The 18,505-nt window shown below is 43.4% G+C and overlaps 1 protein-coding gene across 6 annotated transcripts; it reads left to right on the top strand.

Moving 5' to 3' along the window:
* Window positions 1–367: 367 nt before the first annotated feature.
* slc26a5 (solute carrier family 26 member 5) lies at window positions 368–18,275 on the top strand. Of its 6 annotated transcripts, none has more exons than XM_079183497.1 (19): window positions 368–2,143; window positions 2,286–2,319; window positions 3,967–4,217; window positions 5,789–5,928; window positions 6,219–6,329; window positions 9,078–9,259; window positions 9,519–9,683; window positions 9,838–10,073; window positions 10,183–10,330; window positions 10,796–10,909; window positions 11,007–11,084; window positions 11,327–11,422; window positions 12,184–12,290; window positions 13,240–13,309; window positions 13,419–13,511; window positions 15,601–15,705; window positions 16,824–17,018; window positions 17,262–17,316; window positions 18,116–18,275. In XM_079183497.1, the coding sequence occupies exons 3-19, from the start codon at window positions 4,009–4,011 to the stop codon at window positions 18,262–18,264; spliced, it is 2,253 nt and encodes a 750-aa protein (XP_079039623.1). In that variant the 5' UTR covers window positions 368–2,143; window positions 2,286–2,319; window positions 3,967–4,008; the 3' UTR covers window positions 18,265–18,275. The 6 variants fall into 6 exon arrangements, with proteins under 6 accessions (XP_079039623.1, XP_079039621.1, XP_079039624.1 ...); XM_079183495.1 differs by having other exon boundaries at window positions 3,964–4,217; XM_079183498.1 differs by lacking the exon at window positions 2,286–2,319 and having other exon boundaries at window positions 3,964–4,217.
* Window positions 18,276–18,505: the final 230 nt, after the last annotated feature.

Raw genomic sequence — 18,505 nt, 5'->3', positions numbered from 1 at the left:
GCTCAGTGGTAGGTCAGATGTCAATTTCTCATTAAGGGTCAGTCAGAGTCAAAGGATCGACTCCTGTAGAGTCCATATTTCTATGAATTTTATGTCACCAGACAACAAATCTTATTTTCGTAATGAAGATGGATAATTGGTCGTGGTAATGCTGTCGAAATCCTAAATTAATGCTGCAACAAGCCTCCATCGTAATGTTTCAACAGACACACTAACCCCTGCGTGTAGTTATTCACGTTCGGTCCCTCTAGTAACAAAACGACAGTTACCAGTCATGTCTAATCTAGATTAATGTATGCTGCACAGTGTAGAGTATCGTTAACATAACATGAATGTCCGTAGTCTTTAACATAAAACATACGCGTTGTGAGATAGCCTACAGAAGTTGAATCACAACTTAATCTGGGTGGATCACAGTTCCCCACAGCTGACAGTCATCTGTACGCGGTGTTTGAGCTCAGTATGTTTAACTCACAGGCTGCATGAATGCACAGACAGGTCTCACATCGACTTGACATCAGATTAGTAACGATATATGATACAAATATAAGACGGACAACAGAGCGTTTCTTAAAGGATTTATTGACGTGAGTATTTTGAACAGGCATCGACACCTACCACTAACTCTGTCATTCACTCTGGTCCTCGTCATGCGTCCTCGGAATCTCAACCACAGCCTCGTTAACGAGTAGTACATATTCCAACAAAGTGTTCCGTTTATATTCTTTCAAAAGAAACCGTAGAAACTACGTGAAAGAGAGGAGAAACGACAGAAATGTTTATTTCCTGTTTATTCTACATGGGTCCTGAGAGGCCACTCCTACCACACATCTGCTTTACGCACTCGACCATAAACCAGTTAATCCAAAACCAGTTAAACTCGCACACCGGAGGGTGCCAGAGAGTGCCGCGAGCAGTCAAAGGGTGCCAGAGAGTGCCGCGAGCAGTCAGAGGGTGTTGGAGGGCAGAGGGGTGTGCCCCCCTGGTCTGTGTATGTTTTGATAGTCTGTTTTATGGTTTATTTGTTTTTCTTTTCAAGAGCGACGCAAAGTAAGACAGGTAGTTCAGAAGTAAGAATATGTCAAAATAAAAGTGAAGGTAATAGAATGACCATATACAATAAAATGGTTCGTCTATGATGCAAGCACATACCAGGGTAACATTAGGAGAAAAATAAATAAATATAAATGAATAAATGTGGGCTGATGGGGCTCCCTGCCCCCAAACAGCCAGAGATCCACAAAAGATGAAGACCTCTCACTCTGACTATTTTTGAGTTCAATGTAATCAGACTTAGCTTTCATTATCGGCCCTATTATGTACGAGAGCCAGAGAACCCCAAATGGTCACTGTTTTGACAGTCAAGTGGCTTAGTAAAAGGTAGTTATGACCTAACCATGTTTTTCTGTTCCCGATCCTAGTCCACAAGTCCTTATTATTATTATTAAGTTAAATGTCTCTATATGTGCCCTGCGATAAACTGGCGACCTGTCCAGGGTGTACCCTGCCTTCGCCCAATGTCAGCTGGGATCGGCTCCAGCGCCCCGCGACCCTGAATAGGATAAGCGGTTTAATGGAATGGAATAGAGTGTGTTACATCGCCTTTCATTATGCTCCTACATAACTGAGTCAAATAAATCAAGGACATGGGCTGGGTGTCAACATTTGTGCCATTTTCTTCTGCTCAATCCATCAGCCTTAAAAAGGATTTGCCTAGAAAGAAATTGTAATTGAACAGACGCCTAAAATTAATTTGATATGAAAGTTCATGTCCTTTTGAAAATAAGGGGGTTATCAGGGGAACATTTTGAAAGTAGATTTTTTGATGAATAAAGAAAATTAACTTATGATATGCGGACACTTGCTCAACAACCATACATTTTGACTTAACTTTAACATACATCTACACCACTTCCATATGATTACTACCCGAAAGCTAATATCTGCCAAATTCCCAGCTAAATAACAAACATATGTTAAACTGAAACTCATGTGACATCACAGCATTGGTAATCTGGGAAGCAAAACTACGGGCCACGGCTTTTAGGACTACAAACTGTCCTGAGTGCAAGAGAAGAGCGCATGCGTTAGGATCAACGCTCACATTTGGAGACCGGAAGACGAAAAGAAAATTCAGTGCAGAGTAAGTCATCTTTTCAGCACAGCCTATCTGTGTATCATAACAGGTTGCCTCCGACTGCTGTCCTCAGCGAAGGACATTGCTCTTGTTAAACTTCAACCAACTCCAGAAGCCAGTTAAACTGTAACTTCATATTCTCCTTCAGCCAGCAGCATCCCCACAGGAGCTGGAGTACGGAGGTACGAGTCCCGTCTTTACTAGCATCTTTATGTTAGCTTAAATGCTGAAATGTGGAGAACCCCAACAATCAAAAAACTCTCCTGTCACTGCAAGGATAGTACAGTTGGACACTGGCTAATACCTGTAACCCGAACACTTTTCTTGTTTTCTCACATTTCAAAAATATGAAGTCACCGTTTGTCGTTCATCATCATCGTATTAGCTAGCTAACGTGACGGAAACGGGAAGAAGCTCGAGGCTCTCAACGTTTGTGAGTCAGAGACTGAATCGGGAAACACTTAAAAAAGAGTTTAAATGACCTCCTCTTTGCGTAACTGAAAACCCAGAGTTTCACTCATCTCAGGGCTTCCCAGCAGCCCACTGCTCCCTATAAGCTAGGGATGGGTTAAATGCACAGGGCACATTTCGTGTATGTGTATATGTATATGATAATAAGTAACTCACTAAACCTGCTCACTGAAGCAGGGCCCACATTACAACTATACAGGATGAGGACGTGTGGCCGGTGTGCGAGTTTGACTGGTCATTTTAAGTTCATGCGTTGGTCATGATCAGCGGTTCGACTCCAGTAAGTTTCATATTTCTACTATTCTTATGTCACCAGACAACAAATATTATTTTCGTAATGAAGATGGATAATTGGTCGTGGTAATGCTGTCGAAATCCTAAATGAATGCTCCAACAAGCATCTGCATCGTAATGTGTAGTTATTCACTTTCGGTCCCTCCAGTAACAAAACGAGAGTTACAGTCATGTGTGATCTGGATGAATGTGCTGCACAGTGTAGAGTATCGTTAACATAAGATGCATGTCCGTAGTCTTTAATATAAAACATAAGCGATGTGAGATAGCCTACAGAAGTTGAATCACAATTGAATCTGTGTGGATCACAGCTTCCCACAGCTGACAGTCATCTTTACGCTGTGTTTGAGCTCATGTCTTTAACTCACAGGCTGTATGGATGCACAGACAGGTCTCACATCGACTCCACATCAGATTAATAACGATATATGATACAAATATAAGACGGACAACAGAGCGCTTCTTAAAGGATTTATTGACGTAAGTATTTTGAACAGACACCACCAACTGTGTTATTCACTCTGGTCCTCGTTATGTGTCCTCTGAATCTCAACCACAGCCTCACGAACGAGTAGTAGAGTTTCCAGCAAACTGTTCCGTTTATATTCTTTCAAAAGATACTGCAGAAACTATGTGAAAGAGAGAGGAGAGGCGATCGACATGTTTATTTCTTGTTTATTCGACGTGGGTCCTGAAAGGCCACTCCGATGACACATCTGCCTCACGCACTCGAAAGTAAAACAGTTCATTCAAAACCAGTTCAACTCGCACACCGGGACTTTGGAGAGAAATGTTCTCCACCTGCCGGGTCTTACCGTGAACTGGCATTGCAAAACAAATATTTTTGCTAGTAATCTGTTAAACCATTTAGTCAAAGGTGGTAGCCTTGCAGATCCAACCGAAGCCTCTCTTATCAGCACAACAATGCACAAACGCTCATGCCTGGGTGGTTATCATCCCCCCCACTCTTGTTATCACGTATATATATCTAAAAGTAGTGAACTAAAAGGCAAACCGGTTTGTGTTGGAACAATGATCGCATCTTTTCTTTTGCCTCTTAGCAGACAGACGGGTGTACTGGACAGAACAATGAGGGAGAGGACACAATGGGAGAGATAAACGCCACCGGAGAGACGGAGACTCTGGCCGCCTCAGTAATGGAGCAGGAAGAAGCTGCAGCTGGAGAAGAGGCCGACTCACAGACGACGTACAGGATAGAGCGCCCGGTCTACGATGAAGCCTTCATCAGGGCGCAGCTTCTCACCCACAAAGAAAGCTCCACCACCCTCCGACAGAGGCTGGCACTCCAGTTCCAGTGAGTTTATACTGAGCACCTGCCTCTGGGTTTGTCCTGCTGAAGTGCTCTTAAGCAAATCTTTGATTCAGTGGAGGTATATCCACATACTCCTACAGGGCTCAATCAAGTCTATGTATTTCTGTATATGTAACTCGTCAAATTGGGTGCTAAAGACGGTAAAAGGTATTGCATCTGATAAGCAATGTTGATGCAATAAAAAAAGAAGAGATTATAATTGGTAATGAAAACATGGAGCCATAGAGCAAAGTGTGGGTGCAGCAAAGAAGTCTGCACAGCTTTATGAAATGTAACCTAAATGTCTGGTATCCACTTGAATGCCAGTCTTTTTTTTGGGGCATTCAAGATTTTAAATGTATTTATTTGTACAAAGAGAATATTCAGCATACAGGCTCACAGCCGTGAACCCAAAAGCCCAAAGGACTGGTACCATCATGTAATGCTCACATTCACACATGGTTACTTTGTTGTTCAAATATGTTTATTGATTTCATTTGCTCAAAGATCTTGACATTTATGCTGACTAGGAAACTGCTGCATTTTTTTTACACTATTTCCCAAAATAATGTCAAATAAAAAAGAGCTGGAGAGAAAGGAAGAGAAATAAAAGATGCCATTAATGATTCTTTTTCATTGAAGCTCCCTAGTCATTCTTTTTGTTTAATTGAATTATGGTTTAGTCTTTTAAATGTCACAAAATGTGATTTGATATTTGATGAACAATGATACAAAGCAGGAAGAGTTTACTTGATGATTGATCTAAATGATGAATCAGGTGTCAAAGTAGTTGATTACTTGTTGATGAGGGGTCAGCCCATTGATAAATTTATTTTATTTTTAAGACATTTCTTTAACATAAAGTCATATAAAAGGCAGTCCAGTGTGGTTCACAGACGGACATTTGATGTTATTTAACAGTTTTCTCCCCCCTAGATATGTGGGTGTGCCTGTGAGTCCCTGTCCTCTGGCTGGTGGTTGTTATGTGTGAAACACTGTTAATACGTTGTCTTTTTGAGAAATGACGCAAGGCCTGCATTCAGAATGCTTTTCAAATCATTTACATTACTGCCCTTCGGTGTACAAACACACGACCTCTGAACTCCGTGCTGTTATGTGACTTCTCCATCTAAGCTACCAACAGTTCAGACCTCGTAACATTTGGTGTCTGATTAGAGATATTACAGAAACATTTCCGTGGACATGTGAACACAGATGCACTACATGTTTTCCAATAGCTGCAGTGAGGAATAAAAAGCAGGTCGTTAATTATAAAACAGCAATATCTCTATAAATGCTATGCTGTATTCAGCTATCGCTCTCTACCACAGTGACTATGACTGAGCAAGTATATTGGGGGTTTCAATATCTGTGACAACGGGGGCGAACTAATCAATTCAATTCTATGTTTATGTACAACACCCATTATAAACTAAAGTCAAATAAAGCCATCATGGATTCCAGGAAGACTTTCTGTAGTTAAAAATATGCCTTTTCTGGAATGGGCCTTGAGAAGTCTGTTTTATTATTCCTTTTTAATTACAGAATGAATCCGCTTGTCTCTGTTTTTATAGGTGTTCATCACAGAAGGTCAAGGCGGCAGCTTTGAGCTTTCTGCCTATTCTAACATGGCTGCCATCCTATCCGGTCAAGCAGTACCTGTTTTCAGACGTGGTCTCGGGTCTCAGCACGGGAGTCGTGCAGCTGCCTCAAGGTCAGTGACCGGCAGTCCTTTTCAGACATGCAAATCATTTAAAACATCGGATGAGGGAAAACCATTTGGAAGAGAAAGCCCTAAAAAGACACTACCTTTACTGATTAATGAAGCCAGAAGTGTTATGTATTCCAAGGTTTTGTACAGTAGCCATGACGTGAGGGTTAATGTGAGGGGCCGGCTGCCTTCAGCGCCCCACTGTCTTTGTTTTGGTATCTCTGTAGCTCTGAGGTTGTGGTGCAAACACTTGGCTTCACTTTATTTATCTCTCCCTCTCCTCTGCTCCACAGGCCTAGCCTACGCTATGCTGGCTGCTGTGCCTCCAGTTTATGGTCTGTACTCGTCATTCTACCCCGTCCTGCTCTACACCTTCTTTGGCACGTCCAGGCACATATCCGTAGGTGAGAAATCAACTGAAAGCCTCTTTTGGGTCATGAATCTCCTCGTAGCCGGTGTCTGGTGCCACCTGCTGTGGTTGGTGCTACTATGGAGCTTCAAGGAGGCAGCAAAAAAACAAAAGAGACACATGACAGATCCCTTTCTATCTTTTGTCTCTGTGTGCGTTGTTCTACATTATATAACAAATGTGTGTCAAAAGGTTTTGTTAATGCACTTTACAACTGATGGTTCCCTGAGCCCGCCCCCTTAGTTACTGTCGTTATCCCTCAAGCTTTCTGTTCTCACGCGGCACAAACAGTTTACAGTAATAACAGCGAAACATTGAGCAAACTACAGTTTTTCATTTCAGCCTCATGACATTTGTTTTTAAACAAGAGGTCGACTTCTCATTTCTAGCCGGGACAGTATTCTTCTGGCTGAAATGACAGCTGTTGCAGGCAGATGTCATTATTTAGCTGCTAACATCAGCCTAACGTAACCTGTCACTCAACAAAATAACAACGTGGTCCTTGGCCTTGGAAAAAGTGCCCGTATAGTACTATAGGTGGTGTGCTAGTTAGCTGGGCATGCTAACCAATGTTGCTCATGTTAGAGCAGATAAACAAACCGTTTCATTCATTCCTTCCACTTGTTTTTGGAAAGGGTTATACAAACAGACTCTCCTTGGAACGTTCCTGTAATTCTCTTACCTCATGTATTTAGTTTTTTAAATAATAAATCTGCCACTACTTTAGAAAATGATCAACATAACAATGCTAATCCTGTGTTTGTTGCTGTTTGGTGTTCTAAACGAATGCTGGATGTTAAGTTGTAGTCAGTCAGTGGGCTTTTCACCAGGCCAGGTTGCTCTACACAGTCAGTGCCAGAAAAACCACTATGATCAGCTACAACTGCCCGTTGCTCTGTCCCACACACCAACGGGCTCCAGCACTGCTCTGGGTATCGGCTCAATGAACGATCTGAAGATGGCACGTGGAGGAAATGTTTTCACTAAGTTGTGATAACCGTGTCCTCAGCTGACACGAGCAGCAGGATTGTGACATTTCAGTGACGGCACTCCTGACATACCACCCGTCGGGCTACTTGGAAAAGAAAGTCATCTCGAATGTCAAGCTCATTGCTATGAGTCCATCTGACTAATGGGCACAATAAGCTCAACCTGCTCCACCTTTCTGAAACAAAAGGTCTGATGTGAAGTGAACAACAGGAAGCAGGTGGGTGCACTGTAAAACGCTGTCTCTGCCCAAAAATGAGGCTGATAGCAAGTTGCTGTGGAAATGATGAGCCCTTAACGTCTGGCAGAGAGTGAGAGGGAATAACTGGGCTGCTGTTCAAGTGCTGGGCAAGATGGCCTTTACACTCACAGCACACACACACACACTTAAAGTGCATGACCCCACAGTCACACTGGACTGGACTGGATTATCTTACTGAACGGCAGGACGAGAAAACCGAACACGCGCCACGATATGTTGCTATGGTGATGGAATAGAATATATTAAATATAATGATTTAGTGTCTACTATTTTTTGCAGTTATTGTAGTATTGCATGTAGCTATAAAATGCTTTTTCTTAATGTTCCATTGCAAACTTGTACAACCTTCTCTGTTGTGAGGGACGACAGAAAGCCGCGTCGTGTACCGTTACCGTTGCCTCTATTCTCCGCCGGCTTATGCAACCTAATTTAACCGGTTTGGTTGGGTGCTGCTCTTCCCACTTTTTCCTGCAGTGAGGGCCAACACTGATAAGAGACCGTGTACCTGGGCGACTGGCCAAGTCATGACCCAGTTACAGTGAATGCAAAGCCAAGCTTTATCTGCATTTATGTATATCCTATAAGCGTGAATCCACTCACTCTAGCTGTGCTTTTATTATAAGGTGAGAATATAGGAGGTAACAGGTATATTTACACGTTTTATTCAGCCGTCACAGTTTGGAAGTAAATCTGTTGCTGAAACACAGATGTGACTGTGCTTGTTTGAGTAAAAGCTCTTATTACTGTTTGTTCCCTCCTGCTGATTACTCTCTCTGCACTGTACATCAAGTGCTAGTGGTGGGGAAAAAACTGTCGCCAACGTCTTGAGGTGTTCTAATCTCACCTCGCACTCTGTTAACTTTGTTCATATTTATCCTGGTCTAAATGAACGGTGGTCTTTAGTGCAGTCTGTGGCCTTTTCACACTGCCAGGTCGCAGTCGGTGACAACAGTGTGTTGAGCTCAAGCTGCCAACCGTCTGTTTCCCCACACATTCCTCGTCACGATTCCATGTCAGCTCACGTCCATGTGTCCTTCGTTGCGGAAAGTATTATCGAGGCTTTAGGAGGTGTTCGATCTGCTTGTTGCGGCCGCAATTGACGTGAGCAGCAGGATTGAGAAATTCACCTGCTTGACTTCTTTGTTTCCAAGAAAGGGCTCCAAGCAATCTCAAATGTCAGCTCTAACCTTTAAGTCAATCTGACGATAAACCGAACCTCAACCTTTAAACAAAAGACATGATTTGAAGTGAACAACAGAAAGCAGCTGGCTGTGAAAATGATGACCCCTTAACTTCTGGCAGAGAGCGAGACTGAATAACTGGGCTGCTGTTCAAGCACTGGGCAAGATGGCCTTTTCAATCAAAGGGATACTTCCCGAATCCACAGTTACAGTGGACAGTGTGATACTGTTCAGAACCAAGCCTGCTTTAAGTACTTCCACGATTCAGCCACAATGCCTTTTGACAGATGACTGCTCTTTGTGTGATCTGCAGGCACCTTTGCAGTGATAAGTCTCATGATTGGGGCCGTTGCAGTGAGGGAGGCCCCAGACTCCATGTTTTACGTCCTGCCCACCAACGGATCCAACGCGTCCGCTGTCCTGGACGTGGAGGCTCGTGATGCCAGGAGGGTGCAGGTGGCCGTCGTGCTCACGACGCTGGTGGGAATCATCCAGGTGAGCCTCAAAAACAATCCGCCGCACTCAGCCGGCAACTGAAAGCTGCTGTTGATTTGGCCTTCAACCCCCCACATGGCGTCTCTTATTCGGTTAAAACATCCCAGTAAAGTGATACAGCTTGCTGAAATCTTCTGTTTACCCAAAGCGGCAGCCTGTGTGAATCACTGTTGGCGAATCAACACCGTGATTTCATGTTTTTATTTGAAACAAAACTATGTGGCTTGTTCTGATCCCCTTACCTCTTTCTTTCTTTTAGTTTGCTTTAGGTCTTCTCAGGTTTGGCTTTGTGGCGATCTACCTTACAGAGCCCCTGGTGCGAGGCTTCACTACAGCTGCTGCAGTGCACGTCGTGGTCTCTCAGCTGAAGTACCTGCTGGGGGTGAAAACACAGCGCTTCAGTGGGCCCCTCTCTGTCATTTATGTACGTTTGAATAGCTGTTTGTAAGTGGAAAGGGCGACTCCTCAATTGGGGATTTGGGAGATTTCGTTTTTTTACTGCCTTTTTTTCTAGGTGTAGTTTTGTTGTGCTTTTGCGATGATTGTATGCATCATAAATGGTTACACTCTTGCCCCAGAGCGTCAAGGCCGTACTCAGTGACATCACCAGCACTAACGTCTCCACCGTCATCCTGGGCCTGGCGTGCATCGTCTTCCTGTACACGGTCAAAGACCTCAACGAGCGCTTCAAGAAGAAGCTGCCCATCCCCATCCCTGGAGAGATCATTGTGGTCATCGTGTCAACCGGCGTCTCGTATGGACTGTCCTTATCGGGCGACTACAAAGTGGATGTGGTTGGGAAGATACCAACCGGGTAGGTTGATGCATTCTCATTTCTGGAATTTAGAGAGTGTATTTCAGTCGCAGCCCAAAAAAACATTTACACACCGGGATAAGACGAGTGTTATCTTGTGTGTTCTCAGGCTTCTCCCTCCTGCCGCCCCGGAGTTCTCTCTGCTCCCCAGTTTGGTCACAGACTCCTTTGCCGTAGCAATTGTGGGATTCTCAATGGGCATCTCACTTGCCAAGACCTTCGCCCTGAAGCATGGCTACAGCGTGGATGGCAACCAGGTGAGTCGGGACATCTTGGGCCACGGACGCTTACCTGACAATCTGTGCGCTTACACGCACGTATGGTGGACATTCACCAAATTCGGCCAACAAACGGAAACACGTGGTGGAACCCAAAACGGTGCGGTTTGCTCTGGCAAGTGGACGAGGCTTGTTTTTGGCTCAATTGTTTTCAACATGGTGACAAACTTTCTGACGTTACAGCTAAACATTACACTAAAGTATGTTTCTGACAACATGTGATCCGAGTTTCGATGGATGGACTTCATTTGCCTAAAGTTGAGTTTGATTATGCAAATTGTATCCACCATGCAACGCATGCTCGTCTCTCTTGCTCTCCATAGAAGATGAATAGGATCCGTCATCTGATTTTATGTGTCTAAGGAGCTGCAGAACACTTTCACATTTTATTCCGTTGCATTTATTTGAATGTTCTGGGATAAAACCTTTGTGTTCTGCTTTCAGGAGCTGATTGCCCTTGGCCTGTGTAACTTCATCAGCTCTTTCTTTCAAACCTTCGCCATCACTTGCTCCATGTCGAGGAGCCTGGTGCAGGAGAGCACTGGTGGAAAAACACAGGTAGCACTTACAGTAGTGGTTACGCTATCTCGCCTGACTGGTGTTGTAAAACAACGATTGGAGTGAGACAATGTTGACACAGTCTTTGTGTGTTCAGATCGCGGGGCTGCTGGCCTCTCTCATGGTGCTGCTGGTGGTGGTGGCCATTGGTTTCGTCTTCCAGCCGCTCCCTCAGGTGGGTGACGCTGCCGCTGATGACACACAGCTTCCAGCTTCCTGTCTGGCAGCTCAGCATCGCAAGTGGAGCTGCAGACACTTTTATTTTCTTCCCAGTCTGTTAAAGAAACAGTGGCTGATGGCTCCACTGATACAGAATTCAAGTCACAAACACTAGTTAATGGGTCACGTTTCACCTCGTAAAGTCTTTTCTAATGTCTTCCTGTATTGTTTTCTTCTCCTTTCGGTTCGGTTTCCCAGACTGCACTAGCTGCCATCATCATGGTGAACCTGCTGGGCATGTTCAAACAGTTCAGAGACATTCCTGCGCTGTGGAGGACCAGCAAGATCGAACTGGTCAGTCTGCCAAATCGAGCTCAACACAATGAAAATTTTACTGTGCAGTAGAGTTCTTCACCAAAAACATATTTGTCTCTTTTCTGCCATTCTTGAGGTATGAGTCCAAAAAATATAGTCTTGCTCTCCAGTGGCACGTGGCATCTGAAAATATCTTGTAAGACATTATGTGTCCCTCTCCAAAAATCTTTATTATCATGGCAGTCCAGAAAGATTTCCAGTAAACTGGGGAGTTACCATCATAGAGGGATTTCACAGGGTGTAATGAAACACCTTAGCAGGCTTCTTCAACTAAACTCCCTCCAATTGTGTGAACTGGTACACTCCCATTGATGCATCCCTTTAGTTGTCTGTTCTTCCTCAGATATGTTATAAAGATAGTATTTTTTGGTTCATTGCTGCCATAGCAAAATAAGCCAAGGATACTGGTCCAAGAGAGGAATGTGAGTGCTGAATGAACTGTAAACCTTCTTTTTGCTGATCTCCAGCTGTTTTTTGTAATGATTTGCTGGTGCTGGTTTTTTTTTGTGTTGGGACTAAATGTTCTTTTGAATACTACAGCACAAACAGGATAACCTGTTTTCTTTTACTGTCATGGTCAACCTGTGAAAGAGAGCCACGTAGAGTCAACCATAATGTGATTGTAGATTTGTAATCTTTCCTTCTCACTTTGAGTTTGTCTTTTTGTTCCCTTGTAGATGAGGAAAAAGGTTGTAGCTGTAGGACTACGGTTTAATTCTGTCTTTCTTTTTGTCTCTCAGGCCATCTGGCTGGTGGCCTTCGTGGCGTCTGTGCTGTTGGGTCTGGACTACGGCCTGCTGGTGGCCATCGCATTCGCCATACTTACAGTCATCTACAGAACACAGAGGTACTGCTTGTCTTTAGTCCAAACGTGTGTTTATTTCTGTTGTGTGGAGCCTGAATGTTTACACACGAGGAGACTAGGCTGCTCGGAGCGCTCCACTGAATCTGTTCACAGCGGAGACGCTCAGAAATCTACAAATACTGGGTTTCAATCAAAAGGTATTTAATCTTACTGAGGCTAAACAATTTGCAGAGTGAATTACACTATTAATAGAAATATGATCTGCGGAAAAGAGTTCACGACGTCTCCACCAGCAAGCTCATGACCTCCAGGTAAAGATGTGACGAACTGGTCGATTTCCTCCTCTGCATCTTTCTTTATACTTCAAAGAGTCATAAAGTTTCTCAAAGTGTTACAATTGGCTCAAATCCAGCTGGCCCCTCCTCCTGGGTCCCTTCAGCTGACCGTCCTCACGTGACCACCCGGCGTGTGATCAGATGATCCTTCTGCGTTCCTGCTGGTCACTTCCTGTGATGTCTCACTGCTGGCTCGTCTCCTCATGGTCATAGTGGTCCCTGTAATGCCTGTCTCAAAATCCCTATCTTTCCCTATTGACAATCCTTTACAGTTTAATACATATTTAATATACTCAATGATTGTCTTTTATGGTTCAACACTTCTATAGTAAACACACTGTAAATACTTCTAACATTTGGTAAGCACAAAGTGGCATTCCCACGCGCTTCTACTAGTACATGTTGTAACATTGCTTCTAACATTTTACTATCCACCACTAGTTGGTGCTATAAATTATACTAACAAACATTTCTAATTTTAATTCCTCACAGTTGCCATAACTTCATTATTACCTACATTCACTGAATACACTTAATGCCACACATCACAGCGTGTCAGTGCATGTGTGTAAACTGCTTTGGGTGGTGCTCCAAGGGTTACAACAGAAGACTTTAATGCAAAAGTTGTGTTTTTCACCTTTCTCCGTGTCTTCCAGCCCTAAAAGTGCCATTCTGGGCCATGTTCCCGGAACGGGGCTGTACTGTGATGTGGATGAGTATGAAGAGGTGAGTCTGTCACAAGAGAAAACACCAAAGTCTGAACCCAGGCTAAACATTTCACATCGAGTCTGTTGGTCAGAACTCTAAACGCCTGTGATCTGCGTTTGGTTCCCAGGCGGCTGAGTATGAGGGGATTAAGATTTTCCACTCCAACTCCTCAATCTACTTCGCCAACAGTGACCTTTATGTGAACGCCCTCAAGGAGAAGGTAATCCAAGCTGTATGTTTATTAAGTACCGAGGAGAAGGTAAAAGAAACCCTTTCCCATCTACTTCTATTGAACAGAGGAATACTGGAAACACTTCTATCAGGCTGTTTAAGGTGCAATGAAGTCTGGAACTGACAAACACCATAACTATGTAGGTCATCACTACTGCTAATACCCAGAGAGATGTGATCGAGTGAAAACTATTCCGTGGCTGGCAGCTTGCCTGTTTAAAGATGTGAGCAAACAGTTGTAACATGACAACACAAAGAGAGGTGAAAGGAGGAAGACAATATCCTCTGACATCAGGGGGCTGTTCTTAGTATGTGGATGACCAATGAAGTTATCCACATAAGAATACCGACGATTGGACATGAGTGTGGATATTAGGTTTTTTTGAAACTATTTAAAAAGTATCCGGGACTGTTGTCAGAGCAACAAGTCCTTAAAGGGATCGTCTGGATGTTTTGAAGTGTGGTTGTATGAGCTGCTTCTCCGTACTCAGAGTATCACCTGCAGTAGATGGAGATTAGAAAAGTAGGCAGGAGTACCAGCACAAGAGCAAAGCAATGTACTGCTGTATTTTAGACACCTAAACATATATCAGTTTAAGTATAGGTCTAGATTTAGAATATTTTCACCGCTTCAATGACACAAGACTCCTTTGGCAAAAACAGTAATTTTACCTCACAGAACACAGGAGTTGCAGGTCTACGGCTGCCTCCATTGGTTACTTTGTTAGTGCTATTGCGAGACTTTGGTGTTTTAAAGGGTTTGTTCGGATTCCCCAAAGTCACGTAATAACACAAAATAACCTGTCAAGGCAGCGGTGGACCAGCAACTTCCGTGTTGTGCGCGGTAAAATGACAACATGTTTTTGGCAATGGAGTTGCTGGAGTTCCCAAACAGAAAAGGCTTTCAGACGGTAAGGTAGGACAGTGAACATATTCTAAAGGATTGTTTTTAGGCTTTGCTCCTGTCTGTTTCTCCAAACTCCATCTACTGTAGTAAAACACTGACTATGGAGAAGAACGTCATACAAACACCTTTGTGAACAGACAAACTATCCCCTGAATCCAAACCTGTTAAAGTTCACTTTGTTGACATTTAATTGGATCAAGACCAAGACGTTTTAGGGTGAAACCCATACATGTCCTCATTTGTTATTCAAATAGCCTGCTCTCTTAGACTTATTATAAAAGACTGTCGATTTAATTATGAGAGCAAACGCAGGTTATTTAGAAACCGTGTTGTGTAAGTATCACTATTACATTTTCATAATGAAGAGTTAGTCACGATAACTTCATCCAGGTTCAACAAATCACTCCTCAAACCAAATTATCAGGATTCAAACTAAGAGGATTATTTTCTGCTGATATCAGCATGTTAGCCTCAATAGGTAGGGCCCCGTCTGAAGAATGGGCCCAGGGTTAGAGAGTAAGTCCAGAAACATGCTGTCCAATTCAAAGTTTCTGTGAGGGACTTTTAGCTGGTTATGAAACGGTCCCAATGTGATACCGATGCCCCTAAATGACCGACATAAGTAAACCATCAACGAGAAGATTGTCAATTGCTATATAGTTATTATCTGAACGCCAAAAGAGAATAAAAACCCTCAAAAGCTTGATGTAGTGGCTGTGGCTGTGGTGACGGGTTTCCAACAGGTCAATGAGGTCTAACAGCTGTTGGCCTGGACAGGAAAAGCAGCAGTTTATTGTCACGGAGGACATTAGAATGAGTTAGATTGAAGCATGATTACATTACTCCCTTTCTGTTAGGGCGGATGTGTTCCTAAATGTACGAGTTATTAGATTTACTTCGAGGCCGTCGGTCATTGTGCCGAGTGCTCAGCTGAGGTTTACAGCAAATTATGAAAAGGAAATAAAGTTGTCTGGATTTAGTCTCTTTTTTTAAGAAAATGCACCTTCGTAAAAGTGCTGCAAACAGAACAACGGTACATAAATGTATACATATTCCTGAGTGAGTTAACACTTTGAACCATATAAGCAGGAAGAAATGTCCCTTTTTGGCAGCTCTATTTGAATAGCCAAACAGTTTTACTGACGTGCTGCTGTTGATGATGTCCGTACAGACGGGTGTGGACCCTGAGGCCTTGCAAGCTGCCCGGAAAACCCAAAAGAAACGGATGGAGAAGGCAGACGGCACCCACACCCCTTCACTGAAGACCTGTGGCAGGGTGAGTCCTCCTTCTCCCCCTGGTTGCTTGTTGCTGTTGTACACAGTCAGATTTGTTGAGTCAGCATGATGCATACTGCATCTGTTTGTCTGTCCTGTTGGTGGTTTGTGAGATCTTGGAGGGACTGAAAAAGCGGTTTGGCAGGCTGCTGCGTGATAGCAGCTAGTGTCAGGCCTTTGTGATTCTGGACAGAGACGCTAGAGAACGGTCACTTGGATTTGATCAAACCATGAATACCATTGTTTACTTGTAGTAACAGTCAATTTAAAGATAAAGTGTAGAATTTGGACATTTTTGACTTTAGCTCCCCACAGTGGTAGTATCAGAAAAATACACACATGACAACCTGAAACTAGGGATGCACCGATCGTGTAATGGTGGGCTGATTCCCATGTTTAAAATAACAGTTCGGTCGATAACGATGTTGATCTTTATTTATTCACCTTTAGTGCCAGGAAAAAACAACTTCATCATAAAGAAATAACTGTTTCAAAGCATAGAGTGTATAAAAAGTCGATGTCGTCACCGCAACGTTTTTGTAGAACCAGAAGTGACAGAGAGGGTGGAGGTAAGTACATCTGAACGCTGTATAAGACATTTACAGGAGACCAAAATGTTTCTATTATCTTGAATGAACTGAAAACTCACTGTGAAAGGGTTGAAGCTGTTAGACGAAAACACTGACAACTCCCAGACGGGAGACACCGTGGTAGCAACCTGTCAATCACAGTAAGCCCCGCCCTAAAGCATCCCCTGCTTTATGGTCTGTTTGACTCTAAATGGACCATAATTTACTAAATGAACATCATGCTGTATTGAAGAAGACTTGAAACTAGAGATTGAGACCATAAACTCATGTTTACAATGTTTACTGAGGTAATAAATCAAGAGAGAAGTAGAGTCATTTTCTCATAGACTTCTATACAATCAGACTTCTGCAGTAGCTGCATTATGCTAGCTGCTATTGTTCGAGTCCAACAGCAAATAACTAACACCACTGCCATCGGTGAATGTCATCTTGTTTGCGGATAGGCCGATAAATCGGTGCATCCCTATCTGAAATACCATGTAGCTTGTTGAATTCCTGTCATGAAATCACTGTATTTGATTGGTTCCAGAACAAGCAGCAGGAAATGACCCATGAGGTTTTGTCCTATGAGCTCGTCGTTCAGGAGGAGAGGAACGGCCAGTTGGAGTCCCACTCAGAAGAGGCCGTCTTCCTTGAACCTCCTCTGACTGCCGTCCACTCCATCATCCTGGACTGGACGCCTGCCTCCTTCATCGACTCCGTGGGAGCCAAAGCCATCAAACAGGTTCTTCCATTTTTTTTTTTCCAGTTGAGGGTATTTTCAATACCAGGTTCACTCCAACAGCAGGGCCTCTAACAGTGTGGTATCAGGACGACTTGTACGAGTTAGGGGGAGGAAAGTGTCGACGTTAATGCTCTGGAGTTCCTCTCCTGTGCTGCTGCAGCGTCGCTTCAGGATTGCTTGTGGGAAAATGTGTGTTGCAGAAGGATTCAACCTCAGGAAGTAAGTCCGTATTTGTCTCTGCAGGTTATCAAGGAATACGCAGCTGTGGACATTCAAGTGGTCATAGCCGGCTGCAGCAGTAAGTAATCATGAGGACATTTCTGTCTGTCTAAACGTATAATGTATAACTTTTTCACATTAACATGTCTAAAAACAACTAGCCCTTTTTTATATATCCTGTTGAGTTTTTGAGCAATTTTCAAATCCAGAAAAATGTGTAGTTTTAATCAAAGGTAACGGTGCGTTTCATTTGGTCGCCTGTCAATGAAGTCAAATCCTCTTAGCACATGCGCTGTGGTTGCCATTAATTGACTTCTTATCCAGTTTTAAGCCACTTTTTTACGATACGCTTTTTAGATTTTGGTCGTTTTGAACCATATATTTTAACCGGATGAGGTCATTTGACATCTGGCTCTAAGGTGATCGGAGAAACAAGCTGAGCAACCATATCTGTTTGTTTTGGAGAGAAGGAGAATTCGGCTCCCGGTAACTATGAACACTAAAGGAATCCTACTCAGGAGAAGCTGACCGAAAAGACAACAACTCCCATGATCCCTAATTCTTTCATCGTCTCTTAATCTCTAATATTGTCCAAATACACTCAGTAGACAGTTTTAATACACATGGCTAAAACTAATACAGAAGAAAAAGCATTAATGAGGATTTACTGTCGGGCAACATTTTCTCCATCCCATCCTAAGTAACACCCCCCAATGTAGCAATAGGTCTACATCACTACTACAGCCTTCAAAGATGAATCATTTTGTAATGGTCATCTATTCATTAGAATATATCCTTTGATCAGGTTCCTTCATGGTACCAGAACACAGTTTGCAGCTGCATCTGACTGATCCTGTATCTCTGCTTTGATCCACAAGGAAGCCTGCTGTCTGAGCTGGACACCTTACAGTTTTTCAACGGGGTCGTGACCCTGACGATGGTGTTCCCCACCGTCCACGATGCCGTGCTGCACTGTCAGCGCTCATATCCCCGCCCATCAGCCACTCCGACCGATGGAACAATCTGACAGACGACACCTCTAACCGAGGACAGCAGATCTGGGACTGTAGGTGTGATGACCTGAACAATCATTCATATTGAATACAGGGTTCATAGCATTACAAAGATTATGCCAGTACCAGTACACTGAGAGTAACACCGACACCAATAGAGTATGAGCTCAATGGCCGACTGTATGGGTTGTATCTTAGAGGGCCAATCACAAGTTACATTAAATTGAAGAACGCTTGTGGCGAATTGACTGCGTT

The sequence above is a fragment of the Pholis gunnellus genome (assembly GCF_910591455.1).
Source record: "Pholis gunnellus genome assembly, chromosome: 22".
Classification (NCBI taxonomy): Eukaryota; Metazoa; Chordata; class Actinopteri; order Perciformes; family Pholidae; genus Pholis; species Pholis gunnellus.
Note: the sequence above shows the minus strand (reverse complement) of the source record. Positions and strands in the feature narration are given on the sequence as shown.

Excerpts from the sequence above, each read along its gene's own strand:
- slc26a5 (XM_079183493.1), top strand. The coding sequence starts at position 2,868 with ATGATCAGCGGTTCGACTCCA. Across the intron at positions 2,889-3,963 it reads TGATCAGCGGTTCGACTCCA|CAGACAGACGGGTGTACTGG; the intron begins GTAAGTTTCATA and ends TTTGCCTCTTAG. Across the intron at positions 11,085-11,326 it reads TCTTCCAGCCGCTCCCTCAG|ACTGCACTAGCTGCCATCAT; the intron begins GTGGGTGACGCT and ends TCGGTTTCCCAG.